Genomic DNA, 23394 nt, shown 5'->3' on the forward strand with positions numbered 1-23394 from the left:
CCCGAAACCCTAGTTAGGCTTTAACATTAGGGTTATTGTTTAAAACCTTAACCTTAGTTAGGGTTTAACATTAGGGTTAGGGTTTTACATTAGGGTTAGGGTTTCAAACTAGCATTTCACATTAGGGTTAGGGTTTCAAACTAGGGTTTTACATTAGGGTTAGGGTTTCAAATTATGGTTTTACATTAGGGTAAGGTTTTAAACTAGGATTTGAAATTAGGGTTGTGGTTTAAAACTAAGGTTTTACATTAGGGTTAGGGTTTGAAATTAGGGTTGGGGTTTCAAACTTTGGTTTTACATTAGGGTTAGGGTTTCAAACGAGGGTTTTCTTAAGGGTAAGGCTTTTAAACTAGGGTTTTACATTAGGGTTAAGGTTTCAAACTAGGGTTTTACATTAGGGTTAGGGTTTCAAACTATGGTTTTACATTACGGTTAGGGTTTCAAACTAGGTTTTTACATTAGGGTTTCACATTAGGGTTGGGGTTTAAACTAACTAGTTTGAAACCCTAACCCTATTTGGAAACCCTTATATAAAACCCTAGTTTGAAACCCTAACCCTAATGTAAACCATAGTTTAAACCCTAATATAAAACCCTTGTTTGAAAACCCAACCATAATTTGAAACCCTTGTTTAAAATCCTAACCCTAAAGTAAAACCCTTGTTTGAAACCCTAACCCTAGTTTGAAACCCTAACCCTAATATAAAACCCTAGTTTGAAACCCTAACCCTAATGTAAAACCCTAGTTTGAAACCCTAACCCTAATGTAAAACCCTAGTTTGAAACCCTAACCCCAATTTGAAACCCTGTTTGAAACCCTAACCCTAATGTAAAACCCTAGTGTGAAATCCTAACCCTAATGTAAAACCCTAGTTTGAAACCCTAACCCTAATTTAAAACCCCTTTTTTAAATCCTAACCCTAATGTAAAACCCTAGTTTGAAACCCTAACCCTAATTTGAAACCCTAGTTTGAAACCTTAACCCTAATTTGAAACCCTAGTTTATAACCCTAACCATAATGTAAAACCCTAGTTTGAAACCCTAACCCTAGTTGGAAACCCGAAACCCTAGTTAGGCTTTAACATTAGGGTTATTGTTTAAAACCTTAACCTTAGTTAGGGTTAAACATTAGGGTTAGGGTTTTACATTAGGGTTAGGGTTTCAAACTAGCATTTTACATTAGGGTAAGGTTTTCAAAGTAGGTTTTTACATTAGGGTTAAGGTTTCAAACTAGGATTTGAAATTAGGGTTGTGGTTTAAAACTAAGGTTTCACATTAGGGTTAGGGTTTGAAATTAGGGTTGGGGTTTCAAACTTTGGTTTTACATTAGGGTTACGGTTTCAAACGAGGGTTTTCTTAAGGGTAAGGGTTTCAAACTAGGGTTTTACATTAGGGTTAAGGTTTCAAACAAGGGTTTTACATTAGGGTTAGGGTTTTAAACTATGGTTTTACATTAGGGTTAGGGTTTCAAACTAGGGTTTTATATAAGGGTTTCCAAATAGGGTTAGGGTTTCAAACTAGTCAGTTTAAACCCCAACCCTAATGTGAAACCCTATTGTAAAAACCTAGTTTGAAACCCTAACCCTAATGTAAAACCATAGTTTAAACCCTAATATAAAACCCTTGTTTGAAACCCTAACCCTAATTTGAAACCCTGTTTGAAACCCTAACCCTAATGTAAAACCCTATTTTGAAACCCTTACCCTAATCTAAAACCCTAGTTTGAAACCCTAACCCTAATTTGAAACCCTGTTTGAAACCCTAATCCTAATGTTAAACCCTAGTTTTAAACCCTAACCCTAATGTAAAACCCTAGTTTGAAACCCTAACCCTATTTTGAAAACCTAATCCTATTTGGAAACGCTTATATAAAACCCTAGTTTGAAACCCTAACCCTAATATAAAACCCTAGTTTGTAACCCTAACCCTAATGTAAAACCCTCGTTTGAAACCCTAACCCTAATGTTAAACCCTAGTTTGAAACCCTAACCCTAATTTGAAACCCTGTTTGAAACCCTAACCCTAATGTAAAACCCTATTTTGAAACCCTTACCCTAATCTAAAACCCTAGTTTGAAACCCTAACCCTAATTTGAAACCCTGTTTGAAACCCTAATCCTAATGTTAAACCCTAGTTTTAAACCCTAACCCTAATGTAAAACCCTAGTTTGAAACCGTAACCCTAATTTGAAACCCTGTTTGAAACCCTAATCCTAATGTTAAACCCTAGTTTTAAACCCTAACCCTAATGTAAAACCCTAGTTTGAAACCCTAACCCTATTTTGAAAACCTAATCCTATTTGGAAACCCTTATATAAAACCCTAGTTTGAAACCCTAACCCTAATATAAAACCCTAGTTTGTAACCCGAACCCTAATGTAAAACCCTCGTTTGAAACCCTAACCCTAATGTTAAACCCTAGTTTGAAACCCTAACCCTAATTTGAAACCCTGTTTGAAACCCTAACCCTAATGTAAAACCCTATTTTGAAACCCTTACCCTAATCTAAAACCGTAGTTTGAAACCCTAACCCTAATTTGAAACCCTGTTTGAAACCCTAATCCTAATGTTAAACCCTAATTTTAAACCCTAACCCTAATGTAAAACCCTAGTTTGAAACCCTAACCCTAATTTGAAACCCTAATCCTATTTGGAAACCCTTATATAAAACCCTAGTTTGAAACCCTAACCCTAATATTAAACCCTAGTTTGTAACCCTAACCCTAATGTAAAACCCTCGTTTGAAACCCTAACCCTAATGTTAAACCCTAGTTTGAAACCCTAACCCTAATGTAAAACCCTAGTTTGAAACCCTAACCCTAATTTCAAACCCTAGTTTAAAACCCTAACCCTAATGTAAAACCCTAGTTTGAAACCCTTACCCTAATTTGAAACCCTAATTTGAAACCCTTATTCTATTTGGAAACCCTTATATAAAACCCTAGTTTGAAACCCTAACCCTAATGTAAAACCCTAGTTTAAACCCTAATATAAAACCCTTGTTTGAAAACCCAACCATAATTTGAAACCCTTCTTTAAAACCCTAACTCTAATGTAAAACCCTAGTTTGTAACCCTTACCTTAATGTAAAACCCTCGTTTGAAACCCTAACCCTAATTTTAAACCCTAGTTTGAAACCCTAAACCTAATGTAAAACCCTAGTTTGAAACCCTAACCCTAATATAAACCCTAGTTTGTTACCCTAACCCTAATGTAAAACCCTATTTTGAAACCCTAACCCTAATTTTAAACCCTAGTTTGAAACCCTAACCCTAATTTGAAACCCTGTTTGAAACCCTAACCCTAATGTAAAACCCTATTTTGAAACCCTTACCCTAATCTAAAACCCTAGTTTGAAACCCTAACCCTAATTTGAAACCCTGTTTGAAACCCTAATCCTAATGTTAAACCCTAGTTTTAAACCCTAACCCTAATGTAAAACCCTAGTTTGAAACCGTAACCCTAATTTGAAACCCTGTTTGAAACCCTAATCCTAATGTTAAACCCTAGTTTTAAACCCTAACCCTAATGTAAAACCCTAGTTTGAAACCCTAACCCTATTTTGAAAACCTAATCCTATTTGGAAACCCTTATATAAAACCCTAGTTTGAAACCCTAACCCTAATATAAAACGCTAGTTTGTAACCCTAACCCTAATGTAAAACCCTCGTTTGAAACCCTAACCCTAATGTTAAACCCTAGTTTGAAACCCTAACCCTAATTTGAAACCCTGTTTGAAACCCTAACCCTAATGTAAAACCCTATTTTGAAACCCTTACCCTAATCTAAAACCGTAGTTTGAAACCCTAACCCTAATTTGAAACCCTGTTTGAAACCCTAATCCTAATGTTAAACCCTAGTTTTAAACCCTAACCCTAATGTAAAACCCTAGTTTGAAACCCTAACCCTAATTTGAAACCCTAATCCTATTTGGAAACCCTTATATAAAACCCTAGTTTGAAACCCTAACCCTAATATTAAACCCTAGTCTGTAACCCTAACCCTAATGTAAAACCCTCGTTTGAAACCCTAACCCTAATGTTAAACCCTAGTTTGAAACCCTAACCCTAATGTAAAACCCTAGTTTGAAACCCTAACCCTAATTTCAAACCCTAGTTTAAAACCCTAACCCTAATGTAAAACCCTAGTTTGAAACCCTTACCCTAATTTGAAACCCTAATTTGAAACCCTTATTCTATTTGGAAACCCTTATATAAAACCCTAGTTTGAAACCCTAACCCTAATGTAAAACCCTAGTTTAAACCCTAATATAAAACCCTTGTTTGAAAACCCAACCATAATTTGAAACCCTTCTTTAAAACCCTAACTCTAATTTAAAACCCTAGTTTGTAACCATTACCTTAATGTAAAACCCTCGTTTGAAACCCTAACCCTAATTTTAAACCCTAGTTTGAAACCCTAACCCTAATGTAAAACCCTAGTTTGAAACCCTAACCCTAATATAAACCCTAGTTTGTTACCCTAACCCTAATGTAAAACCCTATTTTGAAACCCTAACCCTAATTTTAAACCCTAGTTTGAAACCCTAACCCTAATTTGAAACCCTAGTTTGAAACCCTAACCCTAATGTAAAACCCTATTTTGAAACCCTAACCCCAATTTGAAACCCTGTTTGAAACCCTAACCCTAATGTAAAACCCTAGTGTGAAATCCTAACCCTAATGTAAAACCCTAGTTTGAAACCCTAACCCTAATTTAAAACCCCTTTTTTAAATCCTAACCCTAATGTAAAACCCTAGTTTGAAACCCTAACCCTAATTTGAAACCCTAGTTTGAAACCTTAACCCTAATTTGAAACCCTAGTTTATAACCCTAACCATAATGTAAAACCCTAGTTTTAAACCCTAACCCTAGTTGGAAACCCGAAACCCTAGTTAGGCTTTAACATTAGGGTTATTGTTTAAAACTTTAACCTTAGTTAGGGTTTAACATTAGGGTTAGGGTTTTACATTAGGGTTAGGGTTTCAAACTAGCATTTTACATTAGGGTTAGGGTTTCAAACTAGGGTTTTACATTAGGGTTAGGGTTTCAAATTATGGTTTTACATTAGGGTAAGGTTTTCAAAGTAGGTTTTTACATTAGGGTTAAGGTTTCAAACTAGGATTTGAAATTAGGGTTGTGGTTTAAAACTAAGGTTTTACATTAGGGTTAGGATTTGAAATTAGGGTTGGGGTTTCAAACTTTGGTTTTACATTAGGGTTACGGTTTCAAACGAGGGTTTTCTTAAGGGTAAGGGTTTCAAACTAGGGTTTTACATTAGGGTTAAGGTTTCAAACTAGGGTTTAACATTAGGGTTAGGGTTTCAAACTATGGTTTTACATTACGGTTAGGGTTTCAAACTACGTTTTTACATTAGGGTTTCACATTAGGGTTGGGGTTTAAACTAACTAGTTTGAAACCCTAACCCTATTTGGAAACCCTTATATAAAACCCTAGTTTGAAACCCTAACCCTAATGTAAAACCATAGTTTAAACCCTAATATAAAACCCTTGTTTGAAAACCCAACCATAATTTGAAACCCTTGTTTAAAATCCTAACCCTAAAGTAAAACCCTTGTTTGAAACCCTAACCCTAGTTTGAAACCCTAACCCTAATATAAAACCCTAGTTTGAAACCCTAACCCTAATTTGAAACCCTAGTTTGAAACCCTAACCCTAATTTGAAACCCTAGTTTGAAACCCTAACCCTAATGTAAAACCCTAGTTTGAAACCCTAACCCTTATTTGAAACCCTGTTTGAAACCCTAACCCTAATGTAAAACCCTATTTTGAAACCCTTACCCTAATCTAAAACCCTAGTTTGAAACCCTAACCCTAGTTTGAAACCCTGTTTGAAACCCTAATCCTAATGTTAAACCCTAGTTTTAAACCCTAACCCTAATGTAAAACCCTAGTTTGAAACCCTAACCCCAATTTGAAACCCTAATCCTATTTGGAAACCCTTATATAAAACCCTAGTTTGAAACCCTAACCCTAATATAAAACCCTAGTTTTTAACCCTAACCCTAATGTAAAACCCTCGTTTGAAACCCTAACCCTAATGTTAAACCCTAGTTTGAAACCCTAACCCTAATTTGAAACCCTGTTTGAAACCCTAACCCTAATGTAAAACCCTATTTTGAAACCCTTACCCTAATCTAAAACCCTAGTTTGAAACCCTAACCCTAATTTGAAACCCTGTTTGAAACCCTAATCCTAATGTTAAACCCTAGTTTTAAACCCTAACCCTAATGTAAAACCCTAGTTTGAAACCCTAACCCTAATTTGAAACCCTAATCCTATTTGGAAACCCTTATAAAAAACCCTAGTTTGAAACCCTAACCCTAATATAAAACCCTAGTTTGTAACCCTAACCCTAATGTAAAACCCTCGTTTGAAACCCTAACCCTAATGTTAAACCCTAGTTTGAAACCCTAACCCTAATGTAAAACCCTAGTTTGAAACCCTAACCCTAATATCAAACCCTAGTTTAAAACCCTAACCCTAATGTAAAACCCTAGTTTGAAACCCTTACCCTAATTTGAAACCCTAATTTGAAACCCTTATTCTATTTGGAAACCCTTATATAAAACCCTAGTTTGAAACCCTAACCCTAATGTAAAACCCTAGTTTAAACCCTAATATAAAACCCTTGTTTGAAAACCCAACCATAATTTGAAACCCTTCTTTAAAACCCTAACTCTAATGTAAAACCCTAGTTTGTAACCCTAACCTTAATGTAAAACCCTCGTTTGAAACCCTAACCCTAATTTTAAACCCTAGTTTGAAACCCTAACCCTAATATAAAACCCTAGTTTGAAACCCTAACCCTACTTTAAAACCCCTGTTTTAAATCCTAATCCTAATGTAAAACCCTAGTTTGAAACCCTAACCCTAATTTGAAACCTTAACCCTAATTTGAAACCCTAGTTTATAACCCTAATCCTAATGTAAAACCCTAGTTTGAAACCCTAAACCTAATGTAAAACCCTTGTTTGAAACCCTAACCCTAATTTGAAACCCTAGTTCGAAACCCTAACCCTAATGTAAAACCCTAGTTGGAAACCCGAAACCCTAGTTAGGGTTTAACATTAGGGTTATTGTTTAAAACCCTAACCTTAGTTAGGGTTTAACATTAGGGTTAGGGTTTTACATTAGGGTTAGGGTTTCAAACTAGGGTTAGGAATTCAAACTAGGGTTTATCATTAGGGTTAGGTTTTAGAAATTGGGTTTTACATTAGGGTTAGGGTTTCAAACTATGGTTTTACATTAGGGTTAGGGTTTCAAACTACGGTTTTTTATTAGGGTTAGGGTTTCAAAGTAGGGTTTTACATTAGGGTTTCAAACTAGGGTTTATCATTACGGTTAGGTTTTAGAAATTGGGTTTTACATTAGGGTTAGGGTTTCAAACTAGGGTTTTACATTAGGGTTAGAGTTTCAAACTAGGGTTTTACATTAGGGTTAGGGTTTCAAAGTAGGGTTTTACATTAGGGTCAGGGTTTCAAACTAGGGTTTGAAATTACGGTTTGGGTTTCAAACTAGGGTTTTACATTAGGGTTAGGGTTTCAAACTAGGGTTTTATATTAGAGTTTCCAAATAGGATTAGGGTTTCAAACGGGAGTTTCAAATTAGGGTTAGGGTTTCAAACTAGTCTTTTACATTAGGGTTAGGGTTTCAAACTAGGGTTTGAAATTAGGGTTAGGGTTTTATATTAGAGTTTCCAAATAGGATAAGGATTTCAAACTAGGGTTTTACTTGAGGGTTAGGGTTTCAAACCAGGGTTTTACATTAGGGTTAGGGTTACAAATGAGGGTTTTACATTAGGGTTAGGGTTTCTAACTAGGGTTTCAAACTAGGGTTAGGGTTTCAAACTAGGGTTTTACATTAGGGTTAGGTTTTCAAACTATGGTTTCAAATTAAGGTTGGGGTTTAAAACTAGGGTTTTACATTAGGGTTAGGGTTCAAACTAGGGTTAGGGTTTCAAACTCGGGTTTTACATTAGGGTTAGGGTTTCAAACTTGAGTTTTACATTAGGGTAAGGGTTTCAAAGTAGGGTTTTACATTAGGGTTAGGGTTTCAAACTAGGGTTTGAAATTAGGGTTGGGGTTTCAAACTAGGGTTTTACATTAGTGTAATGGTTTCAAACTAGGGTTTGAAATTAGGGTTGGGGTTTCAAACTATGGTTTCAATTTAGGGTTAGGGTTTCAAACTAGGTTTTTATATTAGAGTTTCCAAATAGGATTAGGATTTCAAAATAGGGTTAGGGTTTCAAACTAGTGTTTTACATTAGGGTTAGGGTTTCAAACTAGTGTTTTACATTAGGGTTAGGGTTTTAAACTAGGGTTTCAAATTAGGGTTAGGGTTTCAAAATAGAGTTTTACATTAGGGTTAGGGTTTCAAACTAGGGTTTTACATTAGGGTTAGGGTTTATATTAGAGTTTCCAAATAGGATAAAAGTTTCATACTACTACTAACTTTACTTGAGTGTTAGGGTTTCAAACAAGGGTTTTACAATAGGGTTCGGTTTTCAAACTGGGGTTTCAAACTAGGGTTAGGGTTTCAAACTAGGGTTTTACATTAGGTTTAGGGTTTCAAACTAGGGTTTGAAATTAGGGTTGGGATTTCAAACTAGGGTTTTACATTAGGGTTAGGGTTTCAAACTAGGGTTAGGGTTTCAAACTAGGGTTTTACATTAGGGTTAGGGTTTCAAACTAGGGTTTCAATTTAGGGTTAGGGTTTCAAACTAGGTTTTTATTTTAGGGTTAGGTTTTCAAACTAGGGTTTTACATTAGGGTTAGGGTTCCAAACTAGGGTTTCAAATTAGGGTTGGGGTTTCAAACTAGGGTTTTACATTAGGGTTAGGGTTTCAAACTATGGTTTTACATTACGGTTAGGGTTTCAAACTATGGTTTTACATTAGGGTTTCACATTAGGGTTGGGGTTTTAACTAACTAGTTTGAAAATCTAACCCTTAAGTAAAACATTAGTTTGAAACCCTAACCCTTAAGTAAAACAGTAGTTTGAAACCCTAACCCTAATTTGAAACCCTAGTTTGAAACGCTAACCCTAATGTAAAACCCTAGTTTGAAACACTAACCCTAATGTAAAACCCTAGTTTGAAACCCTAACCCTAATGTAAAACCCTAGTTTGAAACCCTAACCCTAGTTTGAAACCCTAATTCTAATGTTACGAGTGGTTAAGGCGATGGACATGAAATCCTTTGGGGTCTCCCCTCGTAGCATTCAAATCAACGCTATTACTTTCTGGAATTTAGCCTTCTATATTCTCTTTGTTTCATTTATGACAATATGAATGGTGATGTCAAGGTGTGACTCGTTCCTCAGCAAATTGGGACTTCTGATCAAATTAAAGTCTGTGTTCAACCCCACTTTAGATAAGTACTGTTTAAGGTGTGTCTGTTGACTTGATTTCTCAGAACTTAATAAGAGACTAGACTTAAAGGTGTGAGACCATCTTTGGACAGCAAGAGGTGCTGTTTCTTTCTGAACTCTGACCTATAACTGGTCTATTCATCAAGCACTATCATTAATATGAAAACCACATGCGTAAGGTTGTTGTGGCCGAGTGGTTAAGGCGATGGACTAGAAATCCATTGGGTTTGAATCCTGCCGACAACGAGTGTGTTTTCTTTAATTTAGCTCTCTGTCTTGTCTATTTCGTTTAAGTACATGAGCATTGCTATGGGGTATATGCCACGGAGAAGGCGGGACTTCCGTCTGTCTCAGACGCACTGTTTCCGTTTGCTGTTTGCGACATGTGGGCCGCGTCCCGGTGCTTGTGCTTATGCCCTTGTTCCCCTCAGTTGCGCTTCCCGTCGATGGGTGTGAGTGTTGGGACGTGGCCAGTGTGTCACAGCAGTGGTCGGAAACGGCGTGGGTGTGTAACTTACGGATGTCGGAAGTCCATGGCATCTGCCCCATAGTCAAGGTGTAATTGATACTATACCTCAGTGAATTTGCGTTCTACTTTGTTATCCCTATTCCTCAGATGTTCTCAAAAAGATACATTGACCTTTGATAGCTCAGTTGGTATAGCGGAGGACTGTAGAAGGTCTGAGCAGTAATCTTAAGTAGCTGTTTCAAATCCTACTTGAATGGTTCTTTTGAGTATTCACAATCTTTATCAGAAATAGGAAATACAAATAATTGTGGCTAATTCATCTAAATATACCCAATTCGAAAATGCCACTATTACTCCTTCCACAAAGCATTTTTATAAACTTACAAAATTGAAAATGCCAGTTGCTTGTTGCTGCGTTCTACTTTGTTATCCCCATTTCTCAGATGCTCTCAAAAAGCTACACAGACCTTCTCTAGCTCAGTTGGTAGAGCGGAGGATTGAAGAAGGTCTCAGCCGAAATCTTTAGGTCACTGGTTCAAATCCTGCTCAAAGGACTTATTGGAAGAAATCTTAATCAAAAAAAAGGAAATACATATAATTGTGGCTAATTCATCTTAATGTACCCAATTTGAAAATGCCACAATTAGTTCTCTTTCCACAAAGCATTTCCATTAAGTTTCTGATCTACATCCGTGTCATGTCCCAATTCCTAGTTTATTTCTGAAGAAGCAGCAATCTTTGTAAATTCAGTTTGTAGAGCCGAGGACTATAGAGTATCTCAGCTAAAATTCTTAGGTTCGCTGGTTCTAATCTGGTTCGAAGACGTTTTTGTAGAATTCCCAAACTTATTCACAAATAGGGAATAAAAATAAATTTCTCCAAATCATCTAAAGATAAATTTTGAAAATGCCACTGTGGCTCGTTGTCGCTTTATACTTTGTTTCCCAATTCCTCAGATGTTCGTGAGAAAACACAACACCTTTGATACCTCAGTTGGTATAGCGGAGGACTGTAGAAGGTCTGAGCAGTAATCATAAGTAGCTGGTTCAAATCCTGCTCAAATGAGTCTTTGAGTATTCCCAGTCTTTATCAGAAATAGGAAATGCAAACAATTGTGGCTAATTCATCTAAATCTACCCAATTCGAAAATGCCACATTTACTCCTTCCACAAAGCATTTTTATAAACTTACAAAATTGAAATAGCCAGTAGTTTGTTGCTGCTTTATACTTTGTTATTCCCATTCCTCATATGTTCTTGAGAACACACAGCAAACTTCGATAGCTCAGTTGGTAGCGCGGAGGACTGTAGACGGTCTCAGCTTAAATCCTTAGGTCCCTGCTTCAAATCCTACTCGAAGGAGTTTCTTCAAGAATTCCCAATCTTGATCGGAAATACAAATAATTGTGGCAAATTCATCTTAATATACCCAATTTGAAAATGCCACAATCACTTCTTGTTCCACAAAGCATTTTCATCAACTCTTCTCCACATCCGCGTTATCTTTCCCAATTCCTGTTTTATTTCTCAAGACACAGCAACCTTTGTCATGTCCCAATTCCTAGTTTTTTTCTGAAGACGCAGCAATCTTTGTAAATTCAGTTTGTAGAGCCGAGCACTGTAGTGTCTGGGCTAAAATTCTTAGGTTCGCTGGTTCTAATCTGGTTCGAATATGTTTTTGGAGAATTCCCAAACATATTCTAAAATAGGAAATAAAATTACATTTCTCCAACTCATCTAAATATACAAATTTGAAAATGTCACAGTCGCTCGTTGCCGCTTTGTACTTTGTTATCCCCATTCCTCAGATGTTCTTGAGAAAACACAGCACCCTTCGATAGCTCAGTTGGTAGACCGGAGGACTGTAGAAGGTCTCAGCTGAAATCCTTAGGTTGCTGGTTCAAATCCTGCTTGAAGGAGTTTTTGGAAGAATTCCCAATCTTGATCAAAATAGGAAATACAAATAGTTGTGGCTAATTCATCTGAATTTGCTCACTTTGAAAATGCCACAATTACATCTTGTTCCACAAAGCATTTTCATCAACTCTTCTCCACATCCCTGTCATCTTTCCCAATTCCTGTTTTATTTCTCAAGACACAGCAGCCTTTGTCATGTCCCAATTCCTAGTTTATTCCTGAAGACGCAGCAATCTTTGTAAATTCAGTTTGTAGAGCCGAGCACTGTAGTGTCTGGGCCAAAATTCTTAGGTTCGCTGGTTCGAATATGTTTTTGGAGAATTCCCAAACATATTCTAAAATAGGAAATAAAATTACATTTCTCCAACTCATCTAAATATACAAATTTGAAAATGTCACAGTCGCTCGTTGCCGCTTTGTACTTTGTTATCCCCATTCCTCAGATGTTCTTGAGAAAACACAGCAACCTTCGATAGCTCAGTTGGTAGAGCGGAGCACTGTAGAACAGTGTTTTTCAACCACTGTGCCGCGGCACACTAGTGTTCCGTGAGATATAGTCAGGTGTGCCATGGGAAATTATCCAATTTCACTTAATTGGTCTAAAAACATTTTTTAGAAACAAATTAATTATTATCTGCCAATAACGTGTTGTTGTCGGCTGTGAGAGCAGTGTGGCGGAAGAGTGGCAGTAATCATAAATCTTCGCCTGTAGGTGGCAGCACGTCGCTAGTTGTTGATTGCCCTCTACTTTGAAACAAGGATTAGTGATGCATGGATGGCGGCAGGTGCCTAGCAAAACAAAACGGTGACAGTGATGCAAAAGTTTTTGAAAAGGAAAAATGCTAACTCCGAACCGGACCCTGGACAGAATTCGGACCCAGATGAAGGCCCTTGTATGAGTGGTGGTCAAAAGACAGCAAAGACGGCGAGCTCGACCAAGGCCTCTAGCGCGCGACAGTACAACGAAAGCTATCTTTCACTTGGATTTACCTTTACCGGGGATGAGACGAAACCGATACCGTTGTGCCTGGTGTGTGGTGAAAGGCTATCAAACAGTGCTATGGTGCCAAGTAAGCTTAAACGCCATCTCCAAACGAAACACCCTTCTCTCCAAAACAAGGATGTGGGCTATTTTGTTCGTCTGCGTGAACACATGGAGAAACAGACAACTTTTATGAGGAAAACCACAAAGGTAAACGAGAAAGCCCTGAAAGCTAGCTACCACGTCGCTGAACTGGTTGCTAAGTCAAAAAAATCCCACACTGTGGCAGAGACATTGATACTGCCAGCCTGCAAAGCTATTGTGAATGAGATGCTCGGACCTGAAGCGGCTAAGGAAATAGCCAAAGTTCCTCTCTCAGATAACACAATTTCCAGACGTATTGATGACATGTCTGCAGACATTGAAAGTGTGGTTTTGGAAAAGATCCGGATCAGTGAGAAATTTGCATTGCAACTGGATGAGTCTACTGATATTAGTGGACATGCTCAACTATTGGCCAATGTGCGTTTTGTGGATGGAGACGCGATCAGAGAAAACTTCCTTTTTTGCAAGGTATTGCCAGAAAAAACGTCAGGAGAGGAAATTTTTCGCGTCACATCAGAATACCTTGAAAAAGGAAGACTTAAGTGGGAAGACTGCACAAGTGTCTGCACTGATGGAGCTGCGGCCATGGTCGGGCGCATCAAAGGCTTTGTAAGCCGAGTGAAGCAGAGGAACCCAGATGTGATTGTTACGCACTGTTTTTTACACCGCGAGGCCCTCGTAGCCAAGACTTTACCAGCCGACCTAGTTCCTGTGTTGGATGATGCTGTGCGCATGGTGAACTTTGTTAAGTCACGACCTGTGAAAAGTCGCATATTTGCAGTTTTGTGTGAAGAAATGGGAGCGACGCATAAAGCGTTGCTGTTTCATACGGAGGTTCGATGGTTGTCGCGCGGCAAGGTGCTCGCCAGGGTGTACGAACTGCGAGAGGAACTTAAATTGTTTCTGACAAATGAGAAGTCCGATTACGCAAAGCTGCTTGCAAGTGATGAGTGGTGTGCAAAGCTGGCATACCTGTCAGATATTTTTCATCATCTGAATGATCTGAACACACGAATGCAAGGTCGAAATGAAAACTTCCTTACAAGTACAGATAAAATAAATGGATTTCGTTCAAAGTTGCACCTCTGGCAACAATATGTGGAACGTGGCAACCTCGACATGTTCCCACTTACCAAGAAACTGCAAGATTTTAACACTGCTGCATCGTGTGAGATAATAGTTAAACATTTGAAAATGCTTGAGGAAAAGATGTCATTTTATTTCTCTTCAACCTCAACTGAAAGCCTTGACTGGGTCAGGGACCCATACAGTTCAGTATCAGTTGGAAAGGACATGACTTTACAGGAGCATGAGCAACTAACTGAACTGAGACAAAATCGTGGTTTAAAGCTAAGCTTTGCTGATCTGCCTTTGGACAGTTTTTGGTTGGCTACTGCCAAGGAATACCCCATTCTGGCAAACAAAGCTATTTTGACATTGCTCCCATTTTCCACGACATATCTGTGCGAGGTGAGCTTTTCAAGTCTGACTGCCATAAAAACAAAGAACAGAGAGAGACTGAGAGCTGTTGAGGAAGAGCTTCGTGTGTGCCTCTCGTCGATTCCTGCCAGAATATCTTCTCTGTGTTCATCCAAACAGGCCCAGGTTTCACACTGAGTGAGTAAACATAAAAAAAGATGACAAAACACTTTTTTCTTTTTGTTTATTTGATTCATATTGAGGTAACTTTGACAAGAATGGCTTTATATTGTTAATATAGGCAACAGAGTTTTAATTTTTAACATTGTCAGCTGGTGGTGTGCCTTGAGATTTTTTCGAAGAAAATAGTGTTCCTTGGCCCAAAAAAGGTTGAAAAACACTGCTGTAGAAGGTCTGATTGAAAAAAATGGGAGGCTGCACTGGCAAGACGTGCGACGCCACTGCGCCGGTGCCGTGAAATGTCAATCATTTGGCCCCTGCGGGGTCCAATCTCATTTGAGCAGGGGCACGTCCTACCCCGGCCTCCCCTTTGGCTCCGCCAGTGTCTGGGGGTTCCAAACCCTGTTATAGACTACAGCTATTTTCATGAGTGATTGGTGGCATGAGTGTAAATATATAAACTTCAAATATAATGGCAGTCAACATGCCAAAACGAACAGTTTCAGTGCTAAACATGATGGGGGGGTCATATTTAAAGCAGCACAACTCCAGTATCAACATGCACATTGTCATTTGTCATAAAGTTGCTTGGTTGTTGTTGTTACGTTTTACAATGGTTTTATTTATTTATTTATTTAGATACATGAGATAAACCTGTGATTTGAATTAATGTAACTGCATAATTGCCTATTTTTGCACTAGTGTATAGATGGTGTATAGATGCACAATATACGGGTTGATAATAGGTATAATATGGTGACATGCTGTCTTAATGCCTTTTTTACAAAGACAATCTAAAGCCAGTGGTGACTTCGCACTTTTCCACTCATAAGGAGTAAATGTTGTGTGACTTTCATGTGAGCTGTGAAGGAAGATGATAAACGGTTTGTATTTTGTAGTTTTTCAGATTCTCACTTGATCTCTGCGATATAACGTTTGCATCCCTTCCTCAAACAAACACAGAAGTATGCGTGCACACACACAGAAATATTTGTGAGTCTGGACGAATGGTGGGTAAAACAGTAGCTCATGTGTGTCGTCATGTTGCAGCACTGCATATAAAAACTGTGGTTACCGTTTTTAGATTTGAACCTAATCCAAATGCATAATTTATGCCACATGTATTCAACTCCTGCAGCAAGTGACTTGTGTGACATCAGTGTGACAGTTATATGACATTGCACTCCCACCCTCCCCACACACAGTTGTTCCAGCCAAACAAACTGTCACCTCTCTGCCTGGCCTGTTTTAATAAGAGAAATAGCACCTTACAGTATTGTACTTACATAATTTAATAGACTGTAAAGAATTAAACATTTTGTGCATCATGATAATTCAATGGGCACAGTACTGCTTATTGTGGTGGGTGGACCTTGGCCACCAGGGGACATTATAAAACACACAGACATAATGATTAATGATGAAACACAGAAGAGCACCATGTCTACTGAGCTGTAATATTAGTTTCAGAGTAAGCTGGGAGATGCAATAAACAACTCAAAGTAAGCATTGCTTTTTTTCTTTTTGAACAATAGTAGACCATCTTCCAAACTGTCATGTCTGGGTAGAGCTGGCTTTGGTTGAGGGTCCCGATTAGTCCTGAGTGGATGCCTGCCCTTCCGCAGGCTGACCAATCCGGGCCCTCAGCCACTTGTGCCTGGCCCCAGGTGTGACTAATCCCCTAATTTGTGTGGGTGCATTTAATTCCCAGGTGGTGATCAGTCCCTTGTGGGATCATTGCCGATTGTCACGGTCACCCCCGGAGTTCGTTCTGTCGTTTTGATTTTTACAATAAAATACAACAGTCTAACCCGCACTTCTGCCGTGGTTCTCCTGCCTCCCGGCATTTTGGGTCCTCTACGCCTCACGTCGACAGTCACCACCCCGCTCCGTGACCACACCGTGACAGAATGAGCCCACCATAAACGGACCCAGCGGATCAAGAGGCAGGTACCATTCCTGTTTTGGCGGTGCGCATGCAGCGCCCGCTTCCAGTTTCCAGCGGCGCGTGGGGAGCGCCCGTGGCCAGTTATGGCGGCGCTCGTGCAGCGCTTGTTGCCGATGTTTCTGGCGGCGCTCGTGTAGCGTCCGTTGCCAGTGTTTCCGGCGGCGCTGATGGCAGCGCCCGTGCCGATGTTTTTGGCGGCGCTTGCGGAGCGCACGTTGCCAGTGTTTCCGGCGGCGCTGATGGCAGCGCCCTTGCCGATGTTTCTGGCGGCGCTCGCGGAGCGCACGTTGCTAGTGTTTCCGGCGGCGCTGGTTGAGCGCCCGTTGCCAGTTCTGGCGGCCCCCGTACAGCGCCCGCTTCCAGTTCCGGCGGCGTACGTCCTGCGCTGCAGCCCCTGGCATCATCGCCTGAGCCGCTGCAGCCCCTGGCATCATTTGCCTGTGCCGCTGCAGCCCCTGGCATCAATCGCCTGTGCCGCTGCAGCCCCTAGCATCATTTGCCTGTGCCGCTGCAGCCCCTGGCATCATTCGCCTGTGCCGCTGCAGCCCCTGGCATCATTCGCCTGTGCCGCTGCAGCCCCTGGCATCATCGCCTGTGCCGCTGCAGCCCCTGGCATCATCGCCTGTGCCGCTGCAGTCCCTGGACTCTACGCCGGAGCCTTCATCCGGGTCCCACTACAGACGGTGACTTTGTTTAGGACGTCTGGGATCCGTAAGCTGGGAGATGCAATAAACAACTCAAAGTAAGCATTGCTTTTTTCTTTTTGAACAATAGTAGACCATCTTCCAAACTGTCATGTCTGGGTAGAGCTGGCTTTGGTTGAGGGTCCCGATTGGTCCTGAGTGGATGCCTGCCCTTCCGCAGGCTGACCAATCCAGGCCCTCAGCCACTTGTGCCTGGCCCCAGGTGTGACTAATCCCCTAATTTGTGTGGGTGCATTTAATTCCCGGGTGGTGATCAGTCCCTTGTGGGATCATTGTCGATTATCACGGTCACCCCCGGAGTTTGTTCTGTCGTTTTGATTTTGAGTTTTACAATAAAATACAACAGTCTAACCCGCACTCCTGCCGTGGTTCTCCTGCCTCCCGGCATTTTGGGTCCTCTACGCCTCACGTCGACAGTCACCACCCCGCTCCGTGACCACACCGTGACACAAACATGAGGTGTGGTGTTAGGAACCAAATGCAGACAAGACAGAGAACAGTGTTGACAAGACAGAATTGGGAACAGAGAGTCTTTATAATATATATATATATATATTGTTGTGGAGGCAGATATTTTCCTCCGCGAGTTCATTTTCTTTCGGGTAGTAAGAATGTAGGTTATCCGAATACAGGCTGGAGATCAATGAACAGTTATTTCGAAGCTTTTATTTCTACAGAAAATTCCGGGCACAAGTGAGTTACGGGCAATGGCTGTAGCTTCTCACAAGTGCGACGATTACAGAGGATTTACAACATTCTTATACTATCTTGAAGGGCGGCACCACAAAGCCCCCAGCAAACAGCCCAACCGGAGTTCACCGGACATGAGATAAGACTTCAAAGACATCATTCAAACACATTGACTTCAAAGTCATCATTCAAACACCTGACTTCAAAGACATAATTCAAACACATTGATTTCAAAGCCATCATTCAAACACCTTGACTTCAAAAACTTCATTCAAACACAGACAATGGCCCATTTGAGGAATAGAGGAGGTTTTTCAGTCATGACGGGACCTGGCAGAAATTGCGATAACACTCACAAAGATACATCCGCAGAATAAAGCTCTACTGAGGAAATAAGGAAATTAAAACAGTTATGACTAAATCTGGGCAGAAGAACCTCTTCAATATATATATATATATTAGTGATGCAACGAATATTCAGCCACCGAAAATTTTCGGCCGAAATAAAATTAAAGCCGAAAGAATATGGCAGAAATAGGATGTTGTGGTTACGCAAGCAAAAAACCGCTGCAAGCAGGCGTCTGTTTGAATTAAATAGCGAACGCAAGCCGACTTTATGGAAATAAATGACTTTCCAGACTTTTCTCCATCTCTTCTCTGGCAAGCTGGGAAAGCGGTAATTGGAGGTAAAATTATAACATATTCATCTTATAATAAGAAACAGGATCAAAAATTTGAAAAAGATTTGGAAGATAAAATTAAACAACTGACGAATGAGTACGCAATAAATCCAAATAACAAATTTAATAAACTATATACATTTGGTAATTTATATGCCCCTAATAATGATGATCCGGTCTTTTTCCATGAATTTTTCTCTCAGCTGTTTGATTTAGCAGCGAACTCTACTATTATAATTGGAGGAGACTTTAACACAGTCTTAAATCCATTAATAGATCGTTCTAATAATACAACATGAATAAGGCGATTACAATCTACTGAAGTAATAGGGGAATATATGGATGATTTTGGCCTTGTAGAAAGCTGGAGACTTAAAAACCCAACTAAGAAGGAAGTTACCTTCTTTTCCGCTGTGCACCGGTCTTTTTCAAGAATATATTTTTTTCTTACAAATAATTCTATTGCTGATAAAATTGGTACAAAAATACATCCTATTATTATTAGCTACCATGCACCAGTCTCCCTTACCCTACAAGTTGATTATACCTTTAAACCACCCCCGACATGGCGTTTTAACATCTCACTGCTAAATGACGCAGCGTTTGACAAAATTATAAGAGAGTGGGCAGACTTTTTGGAAATAAATGACTCTCTAGACTTATCTCCATCTCTTCTCTGGGAAGCTGGGTAAGCGGTAATTAGAGGTAAAATTACATCATTTTCATCTTATAAAAGAAACAGGATCAAAAATTAGGAAAAGATTTGGAAGATAAAATTAAACAACTGACGGATGAGTACGCAATAAACCCAAATAACCAAATATGGACTGACTTACAAAATAAAAAAAATACAGTTAGACGATATGTTATCTAAAAAGACAGAGTTTATAATACAAGAATTGAGATAGAACAACTTTAAATATAATAACAAATCAGGTACATTTCTTGCAAACCAACTTCAACGCAATCAGGAAAAATCTCTTAACGGCTTTTAAAGGGATAACTGGTGAATGCACACAATCACCGGAAGAAATTAATCACATTTTTTTATAACTATTATCACAACCTATATTTAGAAACTAACAAGCCTAACCCTGAGCATATTGAGGCATTCCTCAGTATCTTAAATATACCTCAGTTAACTACTGAATATAAACATATGTTAGATGCGGCACTTACTATAAACGAGCTGTACAGTGCTCTGTCTAGATAGTATGCCTAATGGCAGAGCACTTGGCCCGGATGGTTATTCGGCTCTATTTTTTAAGCACTTTTGGTTAATGCTTGCTCCATTATTCTTAAGAGTAGTAACAGAAAATAAAACTAATGGTTAAACAGCAATTAAACTTTTATTAAAGCCAGAAAAAGACCCCACATGAATACAACAGCAATTAAACTTTTATTAAAGCCAGAAAAAGACCCCACCCTTCCATTAAGTTACCAACCGATTTCAATAATTAACACTGATATTAAAATTATCGCTAAGGCTTTCGCATCTAGACTAGAAACAGTAATCTCAACAACCATTCATAGCGACCAAACTGTTATGGTTTTTACTGGAAAAGTTTTACTGGAAAAAAAAAAGCAAAGATTAGTTTATCTACTCTTCAGAAAAGTAAATCCAAAGGAGGTCTAGAGGCACCAAATTTTATGCAGTACGTTATAGCTAACCAGCTACAATATATCATTCTATGGGCACAACCCAACAGAGATACTAACTGTTGGCTGGAACTAGAACAGAAGGATTGTAATAACCTCAGACTTTTAGATTTACTCTTTATTACAACATTGATTAAGCGACACAATTGTTTTAAAAACCCAATGATTTCCGCTACCCTGACTTGGCTGGAACTAGAACAGAAGGATTGTAATAACCTCAGACTTCGAGTTTTACTCTTTATTACAACATCGATTAAGCGACATAATTGTTTTAAAAACCCAATGATTTACGCCACCGTGACTGCCTGGTGGAAGGCACTAGAATTGACAAAAGCCCAAGTGGAGTCCTGCAGGCTTTTTCCCATATGGCATAACCCCGACTTTCAACTTAACAACCAACCGTTTTATTTAGGTGTGTGGCAGCAGAAAGGAATTACACACCTCCACCATCCTTTCTCAGATAATATGTTTATATCGTATACATCCTTGTTCCAAAAATACAAAATAAAAAACTGAATTTTTTTACATTATCTGCAAATTAAAAGTATGATAAAGAAAAAAATTCAAAAACTTCGGGGTACGCTCCAACCGCCTGTTTTAGCTAAAGATATTATCTCTTGGGGGGGTGCTGCGTTGTGGTGATCTCCCTGGTGTCTGGGGCGGCGCTGCCCCGGCGCGGTCCGTCGCTTCGTGCCCGGTGACGCGGTTCGGGGCGGGGGGGCCTCTGGTGCCCCGTGGTTCCCACTCCCTTCCCCCTTCCTCCCGCTTGCCACCTCTCCCTCCTCGCTTCTCTTCTTCCGTTCTCCGGCTCCGTGTCCCTTCTCCCTCGTCACCCTTCCTTCTTCTCCCCCCTCTGTCTGCTGCCCTGCCGCTGCCTCTTGCCCTTCTTGTCGTCTCCTACCCCATCCCGCCCCCCTCCTCTGTCCGCCTTCCTCCCCCTCCCCTGGGCCGCGGGCTCCATCCGTGGCCCGGGGCTCCGGGAGACGAGCGGGCGGGTGGGGGTGTTGTGCCTGCCCCGCTCTGGTGAACCTCCTTGCACCTCGGGCGGACCCCAGTATCTGGGGGTCGAGCCCTATCGCCCCGCCGGTGTCCCGGTGGGGGGGTTGGGTGGTGTTGGTGGGGGCTTGGTGGGCGGGTGCGCATCCTGCCCCCGCCCGGTTGGGAAAGGCCCTGCTGTTCGCTGCTCTTAACTCACTGCACTAGTTTTGCTAGGGGGCGGTGGCTTGGTTGTGTGTGTGTGTGTGTGTGGGCGGCTGGGGCTGGGTTGTGGTGGGTGGCGGGTGTGGGTGGGGGGTGGCGCTGCCGTGGCCTGAGGGAGCCTGGGGGTCTAGATCTGTCCTGGCCGGGGTCGACGGCTCCCCTCTTTGGTGGAGGTTTTCATGCATGCCAGATCCACCACACCAGCATCTATTGAAATTCAAGCACAATCTGCTTCTTCCTCTGGTTGTTGAATCGGTTGTGGCTGTTGTCTGTGGATCTCACTCTGCTTCATCTATCCTACTTTCCTTTCCTCAGTCTTTCCTTTGGTCTTTTGAGGTCTCCCTAATTTTTTTGGGGGGGAATTGGAATTTAGATGTTTCTGGGGTTGGTGAAAGATTCTGGTTGGTGTTAGATATTAATAACATTTAAATTCTTTATTTTCATATATTAACCATTGTTATACATTATTAACGTCTTAATTCTTTATATTAACCATGTTGAAAGGTTTTATAGACGTGTAAAGTAAGTAGTGTTGAACTCAGTATAATTTGACCTTAAGCTGGGACATATTATTTGGTCTAGAAGTTCCTTCTCTGTGGGAAAACACATTTGGTCCTTGAGAACAGAATTTGCTTCAAACCCACACCCCTGACTGTTTTCGCCATCGCTCATGGAAAAGTACCCAGAGAGTATGTTTTGTCTACAAATGAAAGAGAGGCGGTCGGTTTTAACTATAAGAAGCCATTTTACACGCGGAAGAGACACATTCGGCGCTCTGAATTCCACCTGTTAAGTGATGAATTGGAGTCTGTTACGATGTCCAGAGATCTCTGTTAGATTAAAATCATTTTTGCAAAGGTGTTTTTTCTTACATTAAATCTGTCTTCAAGTTTTGGAACACGCAAAGAGGACAAAATATTTTTTATTCCTCTTTCAAATGGTGCACCCCGACGTAGAACGACGTTTTGCAGCGGGGCGTTCACAGACGAATAGAATTTCCCGGCCACATTAATCACGGTAAGTTGACACTTTATCCACGTTTTAGGAATTCTGTCTGTTTGAGAACGCTGCGGCTAGTAAATTCGTCTTGCAAAATTATATTGAAGATGGAATTTATGTAAGAAAAATAGTGATAAATTTTGAAGTCGTTTGGTTGGACGTGAAGTCCCAGATTTCGGATTTTACCACGGTGTTTGAACTGTACACGTACGTGGTGACGTAAGCATTGTATACGGAAATGCCGTCACGTTGTTGGGTATTGCGCTAAAATGGAATGGAGCTGCGCTGAATGGCAAACAGGCATAAATTAAATGTCTAAGATTCTTGGAAGGAATTAGGGTAAGATTATGGATCGAAGCAGCGGCTAGATCGTCCGCTGTGAATAGATCGTAATGGGATCCTTGAATGATGGATTATTTTTCTCAGCGCAGATGAGGATTCTGCACAATTGAATCAAATAATTGTGAACAGACAGGCTGAAATGGACGTACAAATTTAATTGACAAAGATGATACGCTATTAAAATGCCGATAGACTGCTTCATGATTGATTAAAAGCAGTATAGCGTAACGCTACGATGGTGCGTTACGATGGGTTTGCACAATTGAATCAGAGAATTGTGGCATTCAGGCTGCAAGCAGTATTAATTACGGCAAACACATGGCAGTCTCTTTATAATAAGGCCTGCCTCAAAGTTGAAAACAACGCTTCGCTCCTTGCAGCCGAGAGACTGCTTCTTGATTGACTTAAAGCAGTATTTATTATTTTAGGAGGAGATCATGATATTTGTTTGTCTTATATGTTTTGTCTTGTGATACAATAATCGGACGTCACGGTTATTCTTAAAGGGACCGCGATGAGATATGTTGTTGACTAATTCTGTTATAAGTGAGACGTCACTTCATTTCTAAATATTAATACAACTTAACTACAATATAATATAATATAATAAGCTAATAAAATGCGGGAGTCAATAATTAATAGAAATTAAGGACGCTCTTTTTGAGCGCGTAACAAAATTGTTTGACCCAAATGAGCTCCCGTAAAGCGA

General features: G+C 40.1%; 1 protein-coding gene and 1 non-coding gene across 2 annotated transcripts; both read left to right on the top strand.

Annotated features, from left to right (window-relative positions):
* Positions 1–11691: 11691 nt before the first annotated feature.
* trnay-gua (transfer RNA tyrosine (anticodon GUA)) lies at positions 11692–11779 on the top strand. Its single transcript is given in 2 exon segments — positions 11692–11728; positions 11744–11779. It is a non-coding gene; the product is annotated as a tRNA-Tyr (tRNA).
* Positions 11780–12591: 812 nt separating this feature from the next.
* LOC144050268 (zinc finger BED domain-containing protein 5) lies at positions 12592–14481 on the top strand. Its single transcript, XM_077563386.1, has one exon. The coding sequence runs from the start codon at positions 12592–12594 to the stop codon at positions 14479–14481; it is 1890 nt and encodes a 629-aa protein (XP_077419512.1).
* Positions 14482–23394: the final 8913 nt, after the last annotated feature.

The sequence above is a fragment of the Vanacampus margaritifer genome, chromosome 4 (assembly GCF_051991255.1).
Source record: "Vanacampus margaritifer isolate UIUO_Vmar chromosome 4, RoL_Vmar_1.0, whole genome shotgun sequence".
NCBI classification, from domain to species: Eukaryota; Metazoa; Chordata; class Actinopteri; order Syngnathiformes; family Syngnathidae; genus Vanacampus; species Vanacampus margaritifer.